The sequence below is a fragment of the Elephas maximus genome, chromosome 27 (assembly GCF_024166365.1).
Source record: "Elephas maximus indicus isolate mEleMax1 chromosome 27, mEleMax1 primary haplotype, whole genome shotgun sequence".
In the NCBI taxonomy this organism is placed as follows: Eukaryota; Metazoa; Chordata; class Mammalia; order Proboscidea; family Elephantidae; genus Elephas; species Elephas maximus.
This window is the reverse complement of record NC_064845.1, coordinates 24,345,183-24,370,493: the sequence shown is the minus strand read 5'-3', so window position 1 is coordinate 24,370,493 and position 25,311 is coordinate 24,345,183. Positions and strand designations below refer to the sequence as shown.

At 44.7% G+C, this 25,311-nt stretch overlaps 1 protein-coding gene across 1 annotated transcript; it reads left to right on the top strand.

The window, feature by feature from the left end:
* Window positions 1-18,756: 18,756 nt before the first annotated feature.
* Window positions 18,757-24,998, top strand: LOC126068311 (ral guanine nucleotide dissociation stimulator-like). The gene is made up of 5 exons (XM_049870812.1): window positions 18,757-19,436; window positions 21,043-21,236; window positions 21,877-21,936; window positions 22,846-23,039; window positions 23,285-24,998. Exons 1-5 carry the CDS (start codon window positions 19,320-19,322, stop codon window positions 24,271-24,273), a joined length of 1,554 nt encoding a protein of 517 aa, XP_049726769.1. The 5' UTR covers window positions 18,757-19,319; the 3' UTR covers window positions 24,274-24,998.
* The last annotated feature ends 313 nt before the right edge of the window (window positions 24,999-25,311 follow it).

The window sequence follows — 25,311 nt, the reverse complement described above, 5'->3', positions numbered from 1 at the left end:
GCTTTATTTTCTCTATAAAATATGCTTTTTTCTTTGCATGTGGTTGTTTTCATGCTTTTATCCATCTTCATGTCTCCCCTACAGATTGTGAGCTCCAGCGGACAGGGACCACATGGGTCATTTTCAGAACCAGCTCCTGGAGGACCTGCTGATGTTGATCCTGCTCCTGCACTAACACTGGAGCTCCATAGTGCACCAACTCTTCCGTCACCAGCTCCATCACCAGCGTCAGATGGACAGTCAGCTGGAGGCTTAGAGTTCAATCGTAGCCACCTCCTGAATGACTCCCAGACCACCTGCTGATGTCGATCCGGCTCCTGCTCAACATAAGAGCTCTATAGAACACCAGGTCCTCCATCTCCAGCTCTGCCTCGGTCCCCAGAGGTTGAGCCATTTGCTGCAAGTCCTCCACAGCCACCCCTCATTCACAGCTAGGAAACGTTAGCTCCAGAAACACACCCTTTCTTCAGCTCACCTGAGCGGGAATTTCTTTGGTTTTGTGGTAATATTTTTCCAGATCACTTTATACTTCATATTTTATTCTATTTTAACTGGTAGATTTCTCATAAAATTTGTTTTAATAATTTTTAAGTGTGTAGTATACTGGCTTTATGTACTTTTACAATCTTATTCAACCATCATCAGTACCTACTTCAGAACATTTTCATCACCACTGTGATGGTTAATGTTATGTTTCAGTTTGGTTAGGTGATGATTCCCAGGGTTTGGCAGACGTTATGTAATTAGCCTCCATTTTGTGATCTGATGTGAGCAGCCAATCCGTTGGAAGAGGAGTTTCCTTGGAGGAGTGAACTGCAAATTAACACATCTCCTGGTACCTGGTATGCAGCCGTTGATGTGGCCAATGCCTTTTTCTTCATCCTTCTTTTGAAGGACGGGCCCTTCTTGGTGAATCACTGCGCAGATCTGCAGGATTTTGGAGCAAAGCCCTGCCATCCTCTGCAGATAACTACTTTCCTTTTTTTTTTATAAATAATTTTTGTGGTGCTTTAAGTGAAAGTTTACAAATCAAGTCAGTCTGTCACATATAAGCTTATATACACCTTACTCCATACTCCCACTATCTCTCCCCCAATGAGTCAGCCCGCGCCCTCCTTCCAGTCTCTCCTTTCGTGACAATTTTGCCAGTTTCTAACCCTCTCTATCCTCCCATCTCCCCTCCAGACAGGAGACGCCAACACAGTCTCAAGTGTCTACCTGATACAAGTAGCTCACTCTTCATCAGCATCTCTCTCCAACCCATTGGTCAGTCCCTTCCATGTCTGATGAGTTGTCTTCGGGAATGGTTCCTGCCCTGGGCCAACAGAAGGTTTGGGGACCATGACCGCCGAGATTCTTCTAGTCTCAGTCAGACCATTAAGTCTGGTCTGTTTATGAGAATTTGGGGTCTGCATCCCACTGATCTCCTGCTCCCTCAGAGGTTCTCTGTTGTGCTCCCTGTCAGGGCAGTCATCGATTGTGGCCGGGCACCAACTAGTTCTTCTGGTCTCAGGATGATGTAAGTCTCTGGTTCATGTGGCCCTTTCTGTCTCTTGGGCTCATAGTTATTGTGTGACCTTGGTGTTCTTCATTCACCTTTCATCGAGATGGGTTGAGAACGACTGATGCATCTTAGATGGCCGCTTGTTAGCATTTAAGACCCCAGACGCCACGCTTCAAAGTGGGATGCAGAATGTTTTCATAATAGAATTATTTTGCCAGTTGACTTAGAAGTCCCCTTAAGCCATAGGCCCCAAACCCCCACCCTTGCTCCGCTGACCTTCAAAGCATTCAGTTTATCCCGGAAACTTCTTTGCTTTTGGTCCAGTCCAGTTGAACTGACCTTCCCTGTGTTGAGTATTGTCCTTCCCTTCACCTAAAGTAGTTCTTATCTACTAACTAATCAGCAAATAACCCTCTCCCACCCTCCCTCCCTCCCCCCTCTCGTAACCACAAAAGTATGTGTTCTTCTCCGTTTGTACTATTTCTCAAGATCTTACAATAGTGGTCTTATACAATATTTGTCCTTTTGCCTCTGACTAATTTCACTCAGTATAATGCCTTCCAGGTTCCTCCATGTTATGAAATGTTTCACGGATTCGTCGCTGTTCTTTATCGATGCGTAGTATTCCGTTTTGTGAATATACGGTAATTTATTTAACCATTCATCCGTTGATGGACACCTTGGTTGCTTGCAGCTTTTGGCTGTTGTAAACAGTGCTGGAATAAACATGGGTGTGCATATATCTGTTCGTGTAAAGGCTCTTATTTCTCTAGGTTATATTCTGAGGAGTGGGATTTCTGGGTTGTATGGTAGTTCTATTTCTAACCTTTTAAGAAAACGCCAGATAGATTTCCAAAGTGATTGTACCATTTTACATTCCCAGCAGTAGTGTGTAAGAGTTCCAATCTCTCCACAGCCTCTCCAACATTTATTATTTTGTGTTTTTTGGATGAATGGAGCCTTGTTGGAGTGACATGGAACCTCATCGTAGTTCTACTTTGCATTCTCTAATGGCTAATGATCGAGAGCATTTTTCTCATGTATCTGTTAGCTGCCTGAATATCTTCTTTTGTGAAGAGCGTGTTCATATCCTTTGCCCACTTTTTGATTGGGTTGTTTGTCTTTTTGTGGTTGAGTTTTAACAGAATCATATAGATTTTAGAGATCAGGTGCTGGTCGGAGATGTCACAGCTGAAAATTTCTTCCCAGTCCATAGGTGGTCTTTTTACTCTTTTCATGAAGTCTTTAGATGAGCATAGGTGTTTGATTTTTAGGAGCTCCCAGTTACCTGGTTTCTCTTTGTCATTTTTAGTAATGTTTTGTATTCCATTTATGCCTTTAATTAGGGCTCCTAATGTTGTCCCTATTTTTTCTTCCATGATCTTTATCGTTTTAGTCTTTTTGTTTAGGTTTTTGATCCACTTGGATTCAGTTTTTGTGCATGGTGTGAGGTATGGGTCCTGTTTCATTTGTTTGCAAATGGATATCCAGTTATGCCAGTACCATTTGTTAAAAAGACTCTCTTTTCCCCAATTAACTGACACTGGGCCTTTGTCAAATATCAGCTGCTCATATGTGGATGGATTTATATCTGGGTTATCAATTCTGTTCCATTGGTCTATGTGCCTGTTCTTGTACCAGTACCAGACTGTTTTGACTACTGTGGCTTTATAATATATTCTGAAATCATGTAGCGTGAGGCCTCCCACTTTCTTCTTCTTTTTCAGTAATGCTTTACTTATCCGGGGCTTCTTTCCCTTCCAAATGAAGCTGGTGATTTGTTTCTCCATCACGTTAAAAAAGGTCATTGGAATTTGGATCGGAAGTGCATTGTATGTATAGATGGCTTTTGGTAGAACAGGCATTTTTACTATGTTAAGTCTTCCTATCCAGGAGCAAGGTACGTTTTTCCACTTATGTAGGTGCCTTTTCGTTTCTTGCACTAGTACTTTGTAGTTTTGTTTGTATAGGTCTTTTACATCTTTGGTAAGATTTATTCCTAAGTATTTTATCTTCTTGGGGGCTACTGTGAATGGTATTGATTTGGTGATTTCCTCTTCGTTGTTCTTTTTGTTGATGTAGACGAATCCAAGTGATTTTTGTATGATTATCTCATAACCTGAGACTCTGCCAAACTCTTCTATTAGTTTCAGTAGTTTTCTGGAGGATTCCTAAGGGTTTTCTGTGTATAAGATCATGTCATCTGCAAATAGAGATAATTTTACTTCTTCCTTGCCCATCTGGAAGCCCATTATTTCTTTGTCTAGGCTAATTGCTCTAGCTCGGACCCCTAGCACAATGTTGAATAAGAACGGTGATAAAGGGCATCCTTGTCTGGTTCCCATTCTCAAGGGAAATGCTTTCAGGCTCTCTCCATTTAGAGTGATATTGGCTGTTGGCTTTGTATTGATGCCCTTTGTTATGTTGAGGAATTTTCCTTCAATTCCTATTTTGCTGAAAGTTTTTATAATGAATGGGTGTTGGACTTTGTCAAATGCCTTTTCTGCATCAATTGATAAGATCATGTGGTTTTTGGTTTTTGTTTTATTTATATGGTGGATTACATTAATGGTTTTTCAAATATTAAACCAACCTTGCATACCTGGTATAAATCCCACTTGGTCATGGTGGATTATTTTTTTGATATGTTGTTGAATTCTGTTGGCTAGAATTTTGTTGAGGATTTTTGCATCTATGTTCATGAGGGATATAGGTCTGTAATTTTCTTTTTTTGTGGTGTCTTTACCTGGTTTTGGTATCAGGGAAATGGTGGCTTCATAGAATGAGTTAGGTACTATTCCATCATTTTCTATGCTTTGAAATACCTTTAGTAGTAGTGGTGTTAAGTCTTCTCTGAATGTTTGGTAGAACTCTTCAGTGAAGCCGTCCGGGCCAGGGCTTTTTTTGTTGGGAGTTCTTTGATTACCTTTTCAATCTCTGTTTTTGTTATGGGTCTATTTAGTTGTTCTACTTCTGATTGTGTTAGTTTAGGTAGGTAGTGTTTTTCTAGGAATTCATCCATTTCTTCTAGGTTTGCAAATTAGTTAGAGTGCAATTTTTCGTAATAATCTCATATGACTCTTTTAATTTCAGTTGGGTCTGTTGTGATATGGCCCATCTTGTTTCTTATTTGTTTCCTTTCCTGTATTTCTTTAGTCCGTCTGGCTAATGGTTTATCAATTTTGTTAATTTTTTCAAAGAACGAGCTTTTGACTTTGTTAATCCTTTGAATTATTCTTCTGTTCTCTATTTCATTTAGTTCAGCTCTAGTTTTTATTATTTGTTTTCTTCTGGTGCCTGATGGATTCTTTTGTTGCTCGCTTTCTATTTGTTCAAGTTGTAGGCACAGTTCTCTGATTTTGGCTCTTTCTTCTTTTTGTATGTGTGCATTTATCGATATAAACTGACCTCTGAGCCCTGCTTTTGCTGTGTCCCAGAGGTTTTGATAGGAAGTGTTTTCATTCTCGTTGCATTCTATGAATTTCTTTCTTCCCTGCTTAATGTCTTCTATAAGCCAGTCTTTGTTGAGCAGGGTATTGTTCAGTTTCCAAGTATTTGATTTCTTTTCCCTGATTTTTCTGTTATTGATTTCCACTTTTGTGGCCTTGTGGTCTGAGAAGATGCTTTGTAATATTTCGATGTTTTGGATTCTGCAAAGGTTTGTTTTATGACCTAATATGTGATCTGTTCTAGAGGAAGTTCCATGTGCCGTAGAAAAAAAAGTATACTTTGCAGCTAGCTGGGTGGCATATTCTGTATAAGTCTATGAGGTCAAGTTGGTTGATTGTAGCGATTAGGTTTTCCGTGTCTCTATTGAGCTTCTTACTGGAAGTCCTGTCCTTCTCCGAAAGTGGTGTGTTGAAGTCTCCTACTATAATTGTGGATGTGTCCATCTCACTTTTAAGTCCTGTTAATGTTTGTTTTATGTATCTTGCAGCCCTGTCATTGGGTGCATAAATATTTAACATGGTTATATCTTCCTGGTCAATTGTCCCTTTAATCATTATGTAGTGTCCTTCTTTATCCTTTGTGGCGGATTTAACTTTAAAGTCTATTTTGTCAGAAATTAATATTGCTACTCCTGCTCTTTTTTGCTTGTTGTTTGTTTGATTTATTTTTTTCCATCCTTTGCGTTTTAGTTTGTTTGTGTCTCTAAGTATAAAGTGTGTCTTTTGTAGGCAGCATATAGACGGATTGTGTTTCTTTATCCAGTCTGAGACTCTCTGTCTCTTTATTGCTGCATTTAGTCCACTTACATTCAGCGTAATTATAGATTAGTGCTGTCCTTTTGATGCCTTTTCGTGTGTGTTGTTGACAATTTCATTTTTCCACTTACTTTTTTGTGCTGAGACGTTTTTCATTGTAAATTTGTGTGTTCCTCATTTTCATAGTAGTTGAATTTATGTTGGTTGAGTTGTTATGTTTTTCTTGGTTTTTATTTTGAGTTATGGAATTGTTAGACCTCTTTGTGGTTACCTTAATATCTACCCCTATTTTTCTAAGTAAAAACCTAACTTGTATCGTCCTATATCGCCTTGTTTTCCTCTCCATATGACAGTTCTATGCCTCCTGTATTTAGTCCCTCTTTTTGATTATTGTGATCTTTTACATAATGACTTCAATGATTCCCTGTTTTGAGCATTTTTTTCTTTTTAAAATTAATCTTAATTTGTGTTTGTGATTTCCCTATTTGAGTTGCTATCAGGATGTTCTGTTCTGTGACCTTGTGTTGTGTTGGTATCTGATATTACTGATTTTGTGACCAATTTCCTTTCATATTTCTTCTAGCTGTGGTTTGGATTTTGCAAATTCTCTAAGCTTGTGTTTATCTGTAAATGTCTTAATTTCGCCTTCATATTTGAGAGAGAGTTTTGCTGGATATATGATCCTTGGCTGGCAGTTTTTCTCCTTCAGTGCTCTATATATGTCATCCCATTGCCTTCTTGCCTGTATGGTTTCTGCTGAGTAAAAAAAAAAAAAAAATTTTTTTGCTGAGTAGTCTGAACTTATTTTTATTGATTCTCCTTTGTAGGAGACCTTTCCTTTATCCCTGGCTGCTTTTAAAATTTTCTCTTTGTCTTTGGTTTTGGCAAGTTTGATGATGATATGTCTTGGTGATTTTCTTTTTGGATCAATCTTAAATGGGGTTCAATGAGCATCTTGGATAGCTATTCTTTCATCTTTCTTGATGTCAGAGAAGTTTTCTGCCAACAGATCTTCAAATATTCTCTCTGTGTTTTCTGTTATTCCTCCCTGTTCTGGAACTCCAATCACACGCAAGTTTTTCTTCCTGGTAGAGTCCCACATGATTCTTAGAGATTCTTCATTTTTTTTAATTCTTTTATCTGATTTTTTTTCAGATATATTGGTGTCAATTCCCTGGTCCTCCAGATCTCCCACTCTGCATTCCAATTGCTCGAGTCTGCTCCTTTGACTTCCTGCTGCGTTGTCTAAATCTGTAATTTTATTGTTAATCTTTTGGATTTCTGAATGCTGTCTCTCTATGGATTCTTGCAGCTTATTAATGTTTCCACTATGTTCTTGAATAACCTTTTTGATTTCTTCAACTGTTTTATCAGTGTCTTCCTTGGCTTTTTCTGTGGATTGCTTTATTTCATTTATGACGTCACCCCTGATGTATTGAAGCATTCTGTAAATTAGTTTTTTATATTCTGCATCTGGCAATTCCAGGATTGTATCTGCATTTGGGAAAGATTTTGATTCTTTAGTTTGGGGAGTTGTAGAAGCAGTCATGGTCTGCTTCTTAATGTGGTTTGATGTCGACTGCTGTCTCTGAGCCATCTATAAGAAATTGTAATGATTTATTTTATATTTGCTCACTGAGTCTTGTTTTGTTTTCTTTCAATATACGTAGATAGGCTACTAGATTGCGCTGTCGTGATTATTGTAGCCCTTGAATCACTTATGTCCTATTACCAGCTGGTTTGGGCTGTTACCAGATATATAAGCCTAAGAGTCCATTCACTATTCTTGAGTAGAATCTGATTTTGGGTCACCAAGTGTGTGGTGCAGAGTGTCACCTATCCACCTAGAGGAGTAGTAGTGGTCATCACTTGTCGCCTGTGAACATGGGCTCGGCTGTAGTCATAAGTCCTCTGGTTGGGATCATTCTATGTGAAGAGGGGCTGAAAGAGTAAGTGTGTCTGTGTGTGTGCTGAGCTAAAAGAGAGAGGAAGGAGGGGAGAAAGATAATGTGGAAAAGAAAACTAAAGCAGTATTTGAGGCAGATGAAGGGACAGAGACTAAGGAATTTTCTTTCTTGGCTTAACTGAAACATGAAACAGAGCTGAGCTTTCAGCACCCAAAGGCCACTGTGTAAGGGAACCTCAGAGGAATAACTCAGTGGTGATCGGGAAGCTAGAGCAACCCAGCCAGGGGTTAGGGCAGAGTCCAGGAGGCTCCTGTGTTGGCCACTTTTTTCATCTCTAGGTTAGACCTGATGACTAGCATCTAACGTTTCGTGTTCCCTGACAAGCTGGAGATAGCCTGTTGTTTTTTAGTCTTTAAATATTGTCATCTGTACCCAAATCTTCTGCAAAAGACCTCTTTAAAGCATTAGAAAGTAAAGGTATCACTTTGAGGACTAAGGTGTACCTAACCCACACCATGATATTTTTAGTAGCCTCATATGCATGCCAAAGGTGGACAGTGAAGAAGGAAAATAGAAGGAATATCTCGACATGCCCCACACCACAGGACCCCTAGAAACTTCACTGAGGTGGAAGGTGCCTGAATTTTTGTGGGATAATTTCCCACCCTCTAGCATGCAGCTGTTTTACCAATAAGTCCAGAGTCACTGATACTTCTTCCTTACTAGGTCCAATCAGTTATGGACCCATGTGATGTCTTGTGGAAGGGGAAGGTGATAAAGTTCCCAGCAGTGTAAATTACGACCTATGGCTGGAGAGTTGATGTAGCCATGATATAGGCAACTGGAAGTGTATTGCTCATGAAGCTGGAGAGACAGGAATGTCCCAAGTCCATGGGTCAGGAAAGAGGCTTCTGATTCACATAGCCACAGGAGCTATAAACTCAAGATCGGCAGGCCGGAGACCAGGGCTGTTGCTCACAGTCTGTGAAAATGGGCAAGTCCCAAGATTGGCAGGAAGACCACAGCTAAGCTGCTAGCTCAAGTCCCAAGAAGTAGAGGTCAGAAAAACAGAAGCCACCTGCAGGACCCCGAATGAGTGAAAACCCCCGAGCCCTGCCCGAATGTCTGCCCACACTCAATGCAGGCTACATGCCCAAGGAAGCTCCCTTCAACTGCTTGGCTACTCACAGCATATCCCATCATGGGGTGATCCCGTATCAAATCTCAACAGGGAAGTGATCACAACATTACAGGACTGCCAAAACGCTGAGAATCATGGCCCAGCCAAGTTAACACACAATCTTAACCATCACAGATCTTGATCTTCTTGCCCTTCCACGAGACCTCACACTGGTCCATTACATTCATGACATCATGCTGATTGAACTTAGTAAGAAAGAAGTATCAATGACTCTAGACTTATTGGTAAGACATTTGTATGCTAGATGGTGGGAAATTATTCCAACCATAATTCAGTTTCGCTACACCTCAGTGAAATTTCTAGGGCTCCAGTGGTATGGGGCATGTCAAGATATTCCTTGTAAAGTGAAGGAAAAGTCAATTTATCTGGCCCCTCCCACAACTAAAAAGGAGGCACAACACCTGTTGGGCCACTTTGGATTGTGGAGGTAACTTATCCCTCATTTGGGTGTGCTACTGTGCCTATTTATCAAGTGACTCGGAAAGCTGCTAGTTTTGAGTGGGGCCCAGAACAAGAGAAGGCCTTGCAGCAGGTGCAGGCTGATGGTGCAGGCTGCTCTGCCGCTTGGGTCATGTGATCTGGCAGATCCGATGCTTCTGGAAGTGTCCATGGCAGATAGAGATGCTGTGTGGAGTCTCCTATTAGTGAATCACAGTGCAGATCCTTAGGATTTTGGAAGAAAGCCCTGCCATCCCATAGCTAGGATTCATGGGTCCAGGAATCAAGGGATGGAAATGGAAGTGGCACCATTCACTATTACCCCTAGAGATTCACTTGCAAAATTTTTGCTTCCGATCCTCAAGACTTTATGCTCTGCAGGCCTAGAGGCTTAGTTTCAAAGTGAGGGATGATCTAAGCAGGAGACAAAACACTGATTGAACTGGAAGTTAAGAATGCCACTAGCCGGGGGCCAAGATGGCGGACTAGATGGACGCTACCGCGGATCCCTCTTGCAACAAAGACTCGGAAAAACAAGTGAATCGATCACATACATAACAATCTACGAACTCTGAACAACAAGCACAGACTTAGAGATGGAAAACGAACAAATATGGGCAGACAGTGACCGTTTTCAGAACTAGGAGCCAGCGTACCAGGCAGGTGACCTTCGGAGCCCGATCTGGGGCAGAGCCCAGGGGCGCAGACGGTACAGAGAAAGGGCCCAGCCCTACCCCCCCGAACCCATCCCGGGAGGGAGTCTAGCTGGTTGGCGCGGGCGGCGTAGAAGCACAGCCGGAGGGAGAAGCACCCGGGAGGCAGTGACTAATCTTGGAGCGGGGAGAGCAGCGTCTCAGCCGGGGAGCCGTCCCGCCAGGAGTTTGGCGGGAAGCGGGCGGGTCGCGAGCGGGGGGGGGGTCAGCTATATTTCCCTAAAGCGACCCTGGGGCGGGGCCCACACGTTCGTGCGGGCGGACGCCCACCCAGTTCGCGCTAGCAGTGCCGAGCACCGGAGGGAGAAGTCCCCGGGAGGAAGTGACTGCTCTCGGAGCGGGGAAAGCAGCGTCCCAGCCGGGGACCCGTCCCGCCCGGATTTTGGCGGACGGGGGCGGAGCGTGAACGCGGTGTTCAGCTCTATATTCTGTGGTGCTACACTCCTAGCTCTCTGATCCCTCCCCCACCCTCCCCAGGCAGTTCCATTAACATCCGAATACCCGGAGCCAGAGGGAGAATTCAGATAGGGATCTGACTGCATTATTTTTTAGCTGATTACCTGGAAAATCTAGTTTCCCAGTGATGGCTCAGAGACAGCAGTCCATATCAAACCACATAAAGAAACAGACCATGACAGCTTCTCCAACCCCCCAAACAAAAGAATCAAAATCTTTCCCAAATGAAGATACAATCCTGGAATTATCAGATACAGAATATAAAAAACTAATTTACAGAATGCTTAAAGATATCACAAATGAAATTAGGATAACTGCAGAAAAAGCCAAGGAACACACTGATAAAACTGTTGAAGAACTCAAAAAGATTATTCAAGAACATAGTGGAAAAATTAATAAGTTGCAAGAATCCATAGAGAGACAGCATGTAGAAATCCAAAAGATTAACAATAAAATTACAGAATTTGACAACGCAATAGAAAGTCAGAGGAGCAGACTCGAGCAATTAGAATGTAGACTGGGACTTCTGGAGGACCAGGGAATCAACACCAACATAGCTGAAAAAAAATCAGATAAAAGAATTTAAAAAAATGAAGAAACCCTAAGAATCATGTGGGACTCTATCAAGAAGGATAACTTGCAAGTGACTGGAGTCCCAGAACAGGGAAGGGGGACAGAAAACACAGAGAAAATAGTTGAAGAACTCCTGACACAAAACTTCCCTGACATCATGAAAGAAGAAAGGATATCTATCCAAGATGCTTGTCGAACCCCATTTAAGATTGATCCAAAAAGAAAAACACCAAGACATATTATCATCAAACTTGCCAAAACCAAAGACAAACAGAAAATTTTAAAAGCAGCCAGGGAGAAAAGAAAGGTTTCCTTCAAGGGAGAATCAATAAGAATAAGTTCAGACTACTCGGAAGAAACCATGCAAGCAAGAAGGGAATGGGATGATGTATACAGAGCACTGAAGGAGAAAAACTGCCAACCAAGGATCGTATATCCAGCAAAACTCTCTTTGAAGTATGAAGGAGAAATTAAGATATTTACAGATAAACACAAGTTTAGAGAATTTGCAAAAACTAAACCAAGACTGCAAGAAATGCTAAAGGAGATTGTTTGGCCTGATGACCAATAATATCAGGTACCAACACAATACAAGGTCACAAAACAGAACGTCCTGATATCAACGCAACTCAAAGAGGGAAAGCACAAAAACAAACAAATTAAGACTAATTCTAAAAAATAAATAAATAAACAAAATAATACACACAACAGGAAATCATGGAAATCAATAGATAAACGATCACAATAATCAAAAAGAGGGACTAAATATAGGAGGCATTGAACTGCCAGATGGAGAGTGATACAAGGCGATATAGAAGGATACAATTTAGGTTTTTACTTAGAAAAATAGGGGTATATAATAAGGTAACCACAAAAAGGAATATCAATTCCATAACTCAAGAAAAAAGCCAAGAAAAAAGGTAACGACTCAACAAACACAAAGTTAAACATTATGAAAATGAGGATCTCACAAGCTACTAAGAAAAACGTCTCAGCACAAAAAAGCATGTGGAAAAATGAAATGGCCAACAACACACATGAAAAGGCATCAAAATGACAGCACTAAAAACTTATTTATCTATAATTACGCTGAATGTAAATGGACTAAATGCACCAATAAAGAGACAGAGTCACGCACTGGATAAAGAAACACGATCCATCTATATGCTGCCTACAAGAGACACACTTTAGACTTAGAGACACAAACAAACTAAAACTCAAAGGATGGAAAAAAATATATCAAGCAAACAATAAGCAAAAAAGAACTGGAGTAGCAATATTAATTTCTGACAAAATAGACTTTAGACTTAAATCCGCCACAAAGGATAAAGAAGGATACGATATAATGATAAAAGGGACAATTGATTAGGAAGACATAACCATATTAAATATTTACACACCCAATGACAGGGCTGCAAGATACATAAATCAAATTTTAACAGCATTGAAAACTGAGATAGACACCTCCACGTTTACAGTAGGAGACTTCAACACACCACTTTTGGAGAAGGACAGGACTTCCAGTAAGAAGCTCAATAGAGACACGGAAGACCTACTTACAACAATCAACCAACTTGACCTCATTGACTTATACAGAACTCTCCACCCAACTGCTGCAAAATATACTTTTTTTTCTAGTGCACATGGAACATTCTCTAGAATAGACCACGTATTAGCTCATAACACAAATCTTTGCAGAATCCAAAACATCGAAATATTACAAAGCATCTTCTCAGACCACAAGGCAATGAAGCTGGAAATCAATAACAGAAAAACTAGGGAAAAGAAATCAAATACTTGGAAAATGAACAATACCCTCCTGAAAAAAGACTGGGTTATAGAAGACATCAAGGAGGGAATAAGGAAATTCTTAGAAAGCAACGAGAATGAAAATACTTCCTATCAAAACCTCTGGGACACAGCAAAAGCAGTGCTCAGAGGCCAATTTATATTGATAAATGCACACATACAAAAAGAAGAAAGAGCCAAAATCAGAGAACTGTCCCGACAACTTAAACAAATAGAAAGCGAGCAACAAAAGAACCCATCAGGCACCAGAAGAAAACAAATAATAAAAATTAGAGCTGAACTAAATGAATTAGAGAACAGAAAAACAATTGAAAGAATTGACAAAGCCAAAAGTTGGTTCTTTGAAAAAATTAACAAAATTGATAAACCATTGGCTAGACTGACTAAAGAAAAACAGGAAAGGAAACAAATAACCCGAATAAGAAACGAGAAGGACCACATCACAACAGAGCCAAATGAAATTAAAAGAATCATTTCAGATTACTACGTAAAATTGTACTCTAACAAATTTGAAAACCTAGAAGAAATGGATAAATTCTTGAAACAATACTACCTACCTAAACTAACACATTCAGAAGTAGAACAACTAAATAGACCCATAACAAAAAAAGAGATTGAAACGGTAATCAAAAAACTTCCAACAAAAAAAAGTCCTGGCCCAGACGGCTTCACTGCAGAGTTCTACCAAACCTTCAGAGAAGACTTAAGACCATTACTATTGAAGGTATTTCAAAGCATAGAAAGAGACGGAATACTACCCAACTCATTCTATGAAGCTACCATCTCCCTGATACCAAAACCAGGTAAAGACATTACAAAAAAAGAAAATTTTAGACCTATATCCCTCATGAACATAGATGCAAAAATCCTCAACAAAATTCTAGCCAATAGAATCCAACAACACATCAAAAAAATAATTCACCCTGATCAAGTGGGATTTATCCCAGGTATGCAAGGCTGGTTTAATATCAGAAAAACTATTAATGTAATCCATCACATAAATAAAACAAAAGATAAAAACCACATGATCTTATCAATAGATGCAGAAAAGGCATTTGACAAAGTCCAACACCCATTTATGATAAAAACTCTTACCAAAATAGGAATTGAAGGAAAATTCCTCAACATAATAAAGGGCATCTATGCAAAGCCAAGAGCCAATATCACTGTAAACGGAGAGAACCTGAAAGCATTTCCCTTGAGAACGGGAACCAGACAAGGATGCCCTTTATCACCGCTCTTATTCAACATCGTACTTGAAGTCCTAGCCAGGGCAATTAGGCTAGACAAAGAAATAAAGGGTATTTAGATTGGTAAGGAGAAAGTAAAGCTATCACTATTTGCAGATGACATGATCGTATACATGGAAAACCCTAAGGAATCCTCCAGAAAACTACTGAAACTAATAGAAGAGTTTGGAAGAGTCTCAAGTTATAAAATAAACATACAAAAATCACTTGGATTCCTCTACATCAACAAAAAGAACACCGAAGAGGAAATCACCAAATCAATACCATTCACAGTAGCCCCCAAGAAGATAAAATACTTAGGAATAAATCTTACCAAGGATGTAAAAGACCTATACAAAGAAAACTATAAAACTCTGCTACAAGAAATTCAAAAGGACATACTTAAGTGGAAAAACATACCTTGCTCATGGATAGGAAGACTTAACATAGTAAAAATGTCTATTCTACCAAAAGCCATCTATACATATAACTCACTTCCAATCCAAATACCAATGTCATATTTTACGGGGATAGAGAAACAAATCACTAATTTCATATGGAAGGGAAAGAACCCCTGGATAAGCAAAGCATTACTGAAAAAGAAGAAGAAAGTGGGAGGCCTCACTCTACCTGATTTCAGAACCTATTATACAGCTACAGTGGTCAGAACAGCCTGGTACTGGTACAACAACAGGCACATAGACCAATGGAACAGAATTGAGAACCCAGATATAAATCCATCCACGTATGAGCAGCTGATATTTGACAAAGGACCAGTGTCAGTCAATTGGGGAAATGATAGTCTTTTTAACAAATGGTGCTGGCATAACTGGATATCCATTTGCAAAAGAATGAAACAGGACCCATACCTCACACCATGCACAAAAACTAACTCCAAGTGGATCAAAGACCTAAACATAAAGACTTAAACGATAAAGATCATGGAAGAAAAAATTGGGACAACCCTAGGAGCCCTAATACAAGGCATAAACAGAATACAAAACATTACCAAAAATGATGAAGAGAAACCAGATAACTGGGAGCTCCTAAAAATCAAACACCTATGCTCATCTAAAGACTTCACCAAAAGAGTAAAAAGACCACCTACAGACTGGGGAAGAATTTTCAGCTATGACATCTCAGACCAGCACCTGATCTCTAAAATCTACATGATTCTGTCAAAACTCAACCACAAAAAGACAAACAACCCAATCAAGAAGTGGGCAAAGGGTATGAACACGCACTTCACTAAAGAAGATATTCAGGCAGCCAACAGATACATGAGAAAATGCTCCCGATCATTAGCCATTAGAGAAATGCAAATTAAAACTATGATGAGATTCCATCTCACACCAACTAGACTGGCATTAATCCAAAAAACACAAAATAATAAATGTTGGAGAGGCTGTGGAGAGATTGGAACTCTCATACACTGCTGGTGGGATTGTAAAATGGTACAACCACTTTGGAAATCCATCTGGCGTTATCTTAAACAGTTAGAAATAGAACTACCATACAACCCAGAAATCCCACTCCTCGGAATATACCCTAGAGATACAAGAGCCTTCACACAAACAGATATATGCACACCCATGTTTATTGCAGCTCTGTTTACAATAGCAAAAAGCTGGAAGCAACCAAGATGTACGTCAACAGATGAATGGTTAAATAAATTGTGGTATATTCACACAATGAAATACTACGCATCGATAAAGAACAGTGACGAATCTCTGAAACATTTCATAACGTGGAGGAATCTGGAAGGCATTATGCTGAGCGAAATGAGTCAGTTGCAAAAGGACAAATATTGTATAAGACCACTATTATAAGATCTTGAGAAATAGAAAAAACGGAGAAGAACACATACTTTTGTGGTTACAAAGGGGGGAGGGAGGGAGAGGGCTTTTTATTGATCAATCTGCTTTGGGTGAAGGGAAAGACAACACTCAATATAAGGAAGGTCAGCCTAATTGGACTGGACTAAAAGCAAAGAGGTTTCCGGGATAAAATGAAAGCTTCAAAGGTCAGCGGAGCAGGGGCTGGGGTCTGGGGAACTTGGTTTGAGGGGACTTCTAAGTCAATTGGCAAAATAATTCTATTATGAAAACATTCTGCATCCCACTTTGAATTGTGGCGCCTGGGGTCCTAAATACCAACAAGCGGCCATCTAAGATACATCAATTGGTCTCAACCCACCTGGAGCAAAGGCAAAGGAAGAACACCAAGGTCACACGATAACTAAGAACCCAAGAGAAAGAAAGGGCCACATGAACCAGAGACCTACATTATCCTGAGACCAGAAGAACTAGTTGGTGCCCGGCCACAATCGATGTCTGCCCTGTCAGGGAGCACAACAAACAACTCCTGAGGGAGCAGGAGACCAATGGGATACAGACCCCAAATTCTCATGAAAAGACCATACCTAATGGTATGACTGCTACTAGAGGAATCCCAGAGACAATGCTCGCCAGAACTTCTGATGGCACAGGACAGGAACCATCCCCGAAGACAAATCATCAGGCATGAAAAGGACTGGTCAGTGGGAGGGGGAGAGAGATGCTGATGAAGAGTGAGCTAATTAAATCAGGTGGACACTGGAGAGTGTGTTGGCAACTCTTGACTGGAGGGGGGATGGGAAGATAGAGAGAGAGGGAAGATGGCAAAATTGGCACGAAACGAGAGACTGAAAGGGCTGACTCAATAGGGGGAGAGCAAGTGGGAGAAGGGAGTAAGATGTATGTAAACCTACATGTGACAGACTGATTGGAATGGTAAATGTTCACTTGAAGCTTAATAAAAATTAAAAAAAAAAAAAAAAGAATGCCACTAGCCACTTTGGGCTCCTCGTGCCTCTGGATCAACAGGCAAAGAAAGGGGTTACCATATTGGCTCATGTGATTGATCCTGATTACCAAGGGGAAATCAGAGTGATATTGCATGATAAAAGTAAAGAAGAGGATTTCTGGGACACAGAAGATCCCTGAGGACGTCTCATAGTACTACCATGCCCTGTGATTAAAGGCAATGGAAAACTACAGGAACTCAATTCTGACATGATTGCTAATGGCCCAGAAGGTATGGGTCGCCCCACCAGGCAAAGAACCATGCCAGTTGAGGTGCTTGCGGAGGGTAAAGGGAATGCAGAAGTGGTGGTAGAAGAAGGTAGTTTTAAATACCAGTTATGACCACGTGATCAGCTGAAGAGATGAGGACTATAATTGTTATGAGTATTTCTTCCCTGTATGTGTGCATCAAATATTTTTGTTTTCTTCACTTAAAAAATAGAAGATGTAAATGGTACTAGTGCAGTTAGGCCAAGAGGGGAACTGACTTTCCCAAGATCACACCACCAGAACCCAGCCCTGCTTGAAGGTGTCCACCATGCATGCTGCTTCCCACTCCTGCTTGAAATTCTTGAGCCTCTGAGTTTGTGCATTAGCTACAGGGGCAGATATTCCAAAAGGCAAGGTAAGCATTGTCAACACCACATTTTGATGTGGTGAAACCCATGTGAAATTGTTCACTACAGATTAGTAATTAAGCACAAGTAAACTTGTGCTTACCTTGCTTACTGGGTTATCTGCCCCCATCAGGGATTGTCAATTTGAAAAGAGGCTTTGATTCTGTAGGAAGGTGCTGTGGGGTTGAGAGAAACAGATGCCAGCCATACCTAGAAGCAGAGACTTTGATGTGGTGACAAAATATGAAAATGTTCACTATAGATGGCCTGGTAAGCAGGTAAGCCCTGTGCTTACCTTGCCTATTGGATAATCTGCCCCTAATTAGCTACATGCAACGTCAGCCAACAGGTTCTTATCTCACATACACTTGCTGACGTCCCTAAGAAGAAGATGCTAGAATGATCCTCACTGTAAGGGTGGGGGACCAGGGAGGCTCTGGGAAGCACAAAGACTTGTATAGGGTTGGAGACTGGTTAAGAGGGATGAGCTGTGTCTGAACCCAGCTGTTTGCTGCACCCAAGCCTTCCCCAGGTTCCGTGGGCTGAGGAGAGAGGGCTGTGTTGGTGTCACTGTGTACAGTTATGGAGATGGCATGGGGAGAGGTGAGCATTAGGCAGCCCAGAGAAGACTTTTGGGAGGTCTCATCTGAGGTCGGGCCCAGGTAAGGGGACCCAGGACATGGCTTCACTTCCTTGACAACAGAGTACATAGAACTTGGAACCCTGGTAACCAGGCACCCACATGCAAAACAAGGCCCCCTACCCAGCTCACTTGGGTGGAGACACTCGAGCTGAGAACATGTTTTCTTGTTGTTTCTCATCCTCTTTTGTACCGAAGCTTGAGAAATCCAGGAGTTCGACCCTGTCCCAAAGGCTGAGACAAGGTCTCATATCCCACCCCCGACAGCTCCGGCCACTTTCCAAAAGGAAATCGAAGGTAACACAGGGTGGCCAGAGCTGCCAGTCCAAGCCAGTCCACCACTGTGATCCCACCTGGGTGGCCTCACATCCCACCCCAGGTTATACCAGCCCCCAGGCCATGTCGACCCTTGTCCTCATGGGGTCCCTGGTAACAGGGGCAGGGAGGAAATGAGGACAGAACCGCTGAGACAGAAAGTTGTTGGCTGAGGCAGGGTCCATTTGGGAGAAAGGTGGGTGGGAGTCAGAGAAGGAGGGCCATGTGATCTGGGGAGATTTGGGAGGGGAGAGGTGAGGATGAGGATGATGAAAATGGTGCTGTTGCTTGAGGGCAACCCCAAGCTCCAGGCCCACAGCCCCTCACCGTCACTGGGTTCATGGGGCTGGGTCTGACCTGGAATGGGGTGGTGGCCGGGCCTAGTCCATCAGGTTGGGTGCCTTGGAGACTGGGAGCTGGAGCACCAAGGCGGAGACCTCCTTTACGTCCCTGCCCCAACCCCACTGATCACATAGAACTCTGCAACCTAAGTCTGCCCAGAGGTCCCAGTTCAGACCAGGGCTTTAGGGAGGGACTGTCGGGGTCACAGTCTGAGTCAGCACTCTCACCTGGGCCTTCTCTGAGATACGGCTCGCCTTGAGTGGGGCAATCAAATCGCAGTCCTAACTACTGGCATTGCCTGGGCCAGTGCTGACCCTGTGCCAGCCCAGCTTCTCCCAGATCCTGCTGCAATACTCAGAGCTTGATTTTTCTATCCGTGGGCTTGGCTGGGGCTGGGTGGTGCAGCCCCCAGGCCGACCCGCTCATCACATGGTGACAGATGGGAAACTGGGAGCTCCTCTGAGGCCCAGGGGGCACGAGGACCCAAAGGGGCAGAACGTGAAGGAGGTGGCACAGAGGGGCCCTTGATGCCTCCCGGGCCACTGCCAGCACTGTTTCTCCAGAGCCCGGTGAAGAAGATCCCCAAGGAAAAGGAGAATGGCATCATCCACTCGGGGTCCAGGAAGGGCTGGTGTAGGCTCAGGGTAAGTGCAGGTGAGGGGAGTAGGTCCCCGGGTGGGACCCTAGATGACCAGGGGGCGCCCGGGGCCCAGACACCGTCCTGGAGACCACCAGTTCCCTCCCAGGACTTTCCCTCTCGAGGGCCCCCGGTCCCCTCTCAGTGAAATTGACCACCAACCTTTCCTGTCCCCCCAAGCCCCTGCCACTGCCCTCCCTGCCCTGGCCAGCTACAAAGCCTCTTTTCCCATATTTGTAGGAATATCAGAAAGGGGTTTTTCATAGTGTTGTCGCTTCACATAAGCCCATGCGTCTTTTTGCGTGTTGCTGCTGTTTTAGTGTTTAACTTCCAATCCCAGGGCCCTGGGCAGCAGTCGGCTGGACTGTCCTTCCACACCTTCTCCCAGCCTCACACATCGTCACGCTTAGCAGGCTTCTTTTACCCTGAAGCGCAGGGCTCAGGCTATGAAACATCTTTTTCTGCCACCGGCAAGCTCGAGGAACACATCACGTGACCCCTCCAGTTCACAAACTGTGTCCTCACTCACTGCAGAATGTTCCAGAAGGGGGGCATGTCCCCACAGTGACTGAGCCTCTCACTGCTGCTGGCCCTGGACTGATTGCCTTCTGCCGCCCTTTCAGCAGGGCTGCAGGAATGCTTATGTGTGTCCTCACACAGTGACCCACCAAGGACAGACTCCTAGGAGTGGCATGCTAGGGGAAGGATGTGCACATTTCAAGTTAGGATCACTAGAGCCAGGCTCCTTCCCAAGACAGCGTTCGCAGTCCTGTGGCCCAGTATTCTATGGCAATGGCCGTGTCCCTGCATCGAGCCAGTTCTGGGTATTAGAGTTCTTTTCCATTTTGCCAATCTGCTGTCAGGGTGGCCAATGGAACTGCAGGGTGGCTTTGAGGTGTTTGTTGGCCCTGGGAAGCGGAGCCCCCCTCACTCCTTTACTGGCCATTCGGATTCACTCTTCCTGAGTCATTTGTTCAGACCCTCAATTCTGTGGAGGTCTTTCTCCCACCCCAGGATCTCCAAGCTCTCACCCGTGGCTGGATCTGGGTGCTCCACAGCTTCAGGTTCTCAAAGCCCCCTTTAATGTACAGAAAGAAAAATCCATGTCTTGCTTATCTCATGGGCGTGTCTGCTCTGTGCACTGTCTCCAGCTGGGAAAGGGTGAGCTTGCACCAGACATTCCCCTCTAAGTCAGGAGCAGAACAGGCCTCATGTAGTACAAAGGGAACATCACAGAGCCCTAGCGTCAGATGGTTAAGGGCACTGACTAGGTGACTTCGAGCAGACACTAGACGTCACCAAGCCTCTGTTTTCTCATCTGTGGAATGGGGTGTTCTGTGAGGACTCACTGGGATACTGCTCTTCCTCCAGGGAGATGCCATTGTTACTTAGTTAACAAAATCCCTTCAGGTTCCTAATGTCTGTAATCATCCCCCACCTCCAATCCTGCTTGGAAAGCCGAGGCCTGTTTGCTGCTGAAGGCACTCCTGTCCCACCTCCTGCCACAGGTCACTGAAGGAGAGGGAGTGCCTGGGCTGAGCTCCAGGCCCCAACCCTCCTGGTGGTTCATGGGGCTGCCTCTGACACTATGTCCCTCCTCTGTCCCCCCCCAGTGTGTCTGTGGTTCTGAAGAGGACCTGGATGAGGCCTGGGTGACGAAAACTTTCAAGGCAGGCTCACTGGAGAAGCTGGTGGAGAACTTGGTGCCCGCCTTCCTAAAGGGTGACTTCTCCTACATCGAAATCTTCCTTGGAACCTACAGAAGCTATGCCACCACCCAGCAGGTCCTAGACCAGCTGCTCCAAAGGTGAGCGCCTGCCTTCCACAGGCCAGTGGAGACTCTGCCCCCTACCAGCTGTGAGTCTGGAGAATGTCACTTCACCACTCAGAGCCTGTTTGCTCCACTGACAAATGGGGTGGTAAAGGACAAATCAGCTAGAATTACTATCAGGACCCTGTGGGACAAGCCATGGGAAGTGTGTATCAGAGGCCAGCTCTTTGGTAAAGGGTGTTGGAAGGGCTGGGATGTTCACATTCATTATTTTCTTCTCACCCATGAAGAAGCTGTCTGGCTCAGCCCTCAGTGACTGTGTGCCCTTGAGCAAACCTATTTCCCATTTGTAAAGGGGGGTTGAGATTCTTTTTAGTGGGTCCTTGACCTTGGTATAGCCAGAATAGGGATTGCTGGAGGCTAGTAGAGGGGTCCTAAGACTCTCAGATACCTGGGAAGGTGCTGATTGGGTTCACTCCTTCACCAGTTAGCCATGAAGCCCCTACTGTTGCAGACACTGTTCTAGGCACTTAGCATCGTTCAGTAGATGGAGCACATAGGAAGCTCTGCCCTCCTGGGCCTCCATTCTAGTCGGGCAGTCAGACAGGAACACCAGATACCTTAAGCAGGTAGTGTCCACAGTGCATTAGATGTGACACCCTCACGCCACCTCTAGGTATGGATGTAATCACCCCTCTTCTGCTCAGGACGGTGAACCCCAGGAGCAGCTGAAAGGGTGAGTGGACTTTGGGCAGAGAAAGAGGGGCTCCTGTCTATACAGAAGGGTGGAGGCTGTATGGGGCCTGTGTCTGGATTGGGGCTGGGCAGACACTGCACCCCATACATCTAGATTCCACTAGAGGAATGAGTTTAGGAGCGCCCCCTGCAAGACATAAGCAGTCATACAGAGCTGAGGGTGGAACCTGGGCGTCCTGGGGAGCAGAGGGGAGGCTGGGGGCTCAGAGAGGCCTCTGAGAGAACCCATCCCCCCACAGTCCCCTCACATTTCCACTTGCCCCCTCCCCTATTGGGGGCCCAAAATAGGAGGTGTGGGGTGGGAGGGAGAGAAATCTGCTCCTAAATCTCACTCCCCAGTCGTGGGTGCTCAGCTGCATGTGGGGCCCCTGTCCCAGGGGAGAACAGTGTCCATGGGAGAAAAGACCATCACATGCATGCAGAGAATCAGGCAGCATGCTGGTGCACAATCTCCAGAGGAGGGGCCCTATGGCCTGGGCAGCTGGGGCAGGGGACAGCCTCCATATGTTGCCCAGCATCAGATAATCCTAGAGCACTACTGTGTGCCAGGCTGTGAGATGAACATGCAGACACACATCTCTGTGCCCTTAGAGGGTTACTGTCCAGTGGCGAGAGGGCCAGAGGAGAGAAAGGGATGTAATTCAGGCTTTCCGAGGAGGGAGAGTTGTTCAGACCATTGATGGGGAGCTCCCTGGGATGGAGGCTGTGTGCTAGCCCTCTGCTCAGTGACCAGGCCTGCTACTGCCAGGATAGCCAGAGGGTGTGATGCAGGGTGGTGCTGACCTTTGGAAGGACGGGCAGACACAGGGCTCTTTGCAGGGGTGCCCTGGGAGGGAAGTGTGGCAGGAAAGCAAGGCTTCTGACCCTGCTCTTCACCACCCACCCCCAGCGCCATCTCTTTTATCCTGGACACATGGCTGAAGGAATACTTGGAGGATTTCGATCAGCCCCCATACTTCCCCTGCCTAAAGCTCGTGGTGGAGTATGTGCAGGTGAACATGCCAGGCTCACATCTGGAGCGCCATGCCCAGCTTCTCTTGGCCCAGCTGGATCAAATGGAGGTCACGGAGCCACAGCCAGAGGGTGAGGAGGACTGGGCATGCTTGCATGTGAGCTTGTGAGGGGGACACGGGAAGACCCCCAGAGGCTGGGGTTGGCCTATAGCGCAGAGTAACCTCAGACCCTCCTCTGGTGGACCATGTTCTGGGAAGACTTCCTGGGGTGGAAATCTTGGGAATGGGCTTCTCTTGATGGCCGTGGGATGTTTTTCATCATCGGAAAGGCATGAGGAAAAGCAGTCATGTTGATGAACATTTCTCCTCTTGCAGCTTCAGAGCCAAGGCCAGGGCCAGTTGTAAAAGTAGCTCAAGATCCATCTTTGCCCCAGGAACTGGCTCCTGCACCATGTTCTGGGGTATATTCTGCTCCTGTATTGGCACCGGAGCTCCACAGCACACCACCTATTATATCGCCAGCTCCAGCACCGGCACCAGATAGAGAGCCAGCTGGAGGGGTGGATTCCCACCCAGGGTCACCTCCAGAACTGGCTCCTGGATCACTGGCTGATGTCAGTCCTGCTTCTGATGCAACAGCAGAGCTCCATACCACACCAGCTATTTCATCACCAGTGCCTGCACTGGCACCAGATGGAGGGCCAGCTGGAGGGTCAGAGTCTTATCCTGGGCCACCTTCAGAGCTGACTCCTGGACCACTGGCTACTGTCAATCCTGCTCCTGCTCCAATACCAGAGCTCGATGTAGCCCAGGCCCTCCTCCAGCTCCATCACCAGCATCCGATGGACAACTGGATGGAGAGGTGGATTCCCATCCTGGGCTTCTTCCAGAACCGGAACCTGGACCACCAACTCATGTCGATCCTGCTCCTCCTCCAACACAGGAGCTCCGTAGAGCAACAGCTGTTCCATGACCAGCTTCAGCTGTGGCAGCAGAGGAATAGCCCGATGGACGTTCGGATTCTTAACCTGGACCACCTAGAGAGTGAGACACTGGACAACCTGGTGATGGAGATGCTGGTCCTGAACCGACACCGAAGCTCAATAGAGCATCAGCAGCTCCAGCACTGCCAAGAGATGGAGAGCTGGATTTTTACGCTGGGTGACTTCCAGAACAGAATCCAGGACCAATTCCTGCGTTATATTCTGTCCTTGCAGCAACGTTGGAGCCGGGTACAACAACAGGTCCTCCATCACCAAGTTGAGCAGGCAGAGAGCTTACTGGAAGATCGGATTCTCTTCCTCGGCCAACACCATAATGGGCTCCTGGACCACCTGGTGGAGTTGATCATGCTCCTGGACTAACACTGGACCTCCATAGAGCACCATCACCAGCTGCATCACTGGTACCAGATGGACAGCTGGCTGGAAGGTCTGATTCTTATCCTGGGCTACATCCAGAACTGCCTCCTGGACCACCGGCTGATGTCATCCCTACTCCTGCTGCTACAACAACACCAGAGCTCACTGTAGCCCACCACCCTTCATCTCCAGGTCTGGCCTGGGCACCAGGAGAACAGCTGGCTGGATGAGCTGGATTCCAACCCTGCACAACCTCCAGAAATGATTCCTCTATCACCTGCTGATGTTTATCCCGTTCCTGCACCAACACTGGAGCTCCTCAGAGCTCCAGCAGTGGCACTAGACAAAGAGCCAGCTGGAGCATTGGATTCCTATCCTTGGCCACCTGCAGAACCAGCTTCCATACCACCGGCTGATGTCCATTCTGATCCTGCACCAACACTGGAACTTGTTGGAGCCACAGGTCTTCCTTCTCCAGCTTCATCACCAATAGCAGATGAAGGGGCAGCTGGAGGGGTGGATTTCCATCCTGGGCCACTTCCAACTGCCTCCCAGATGAACAGCTAATATTGATCCAGCTTCTGTTCCAACACTGGAGCCCCATCTCCAGCTCAGTCTGGGGCACCAGAGCCTGAGCTAGTTGCCACACCTCCTCCACAGCAGCTCCTTATTGACAGCCAGGGAACATCCACTCCAGAAGCAGACCCTTACTTCTCCTCACCTCAGTAGGTACTATTTGGTTTCGTTTTAGTACTTTTCCAGCTGAATTTATTCTGTATAGTTTATAGTATTTTAACTGGTAGATTTCTCATTAAATAAAGTTTTGTTTTAATAGCCTGTGAGTGTGTAATACAGTGGCTTTATGTACTTTCACAATCCTATTCACCGTCACCAGCGTCTACTTCAGAACATTTTCATCACCGCTGAGTTGATTAATGTTATGTGTCAACTTGGGTAGGCCATGATTCTCAGGGTTTTGGCAGACATTATGTAAGCATACTCCATTTTATGATCTGATATGAGCAATCAGTTGGAAGAGGC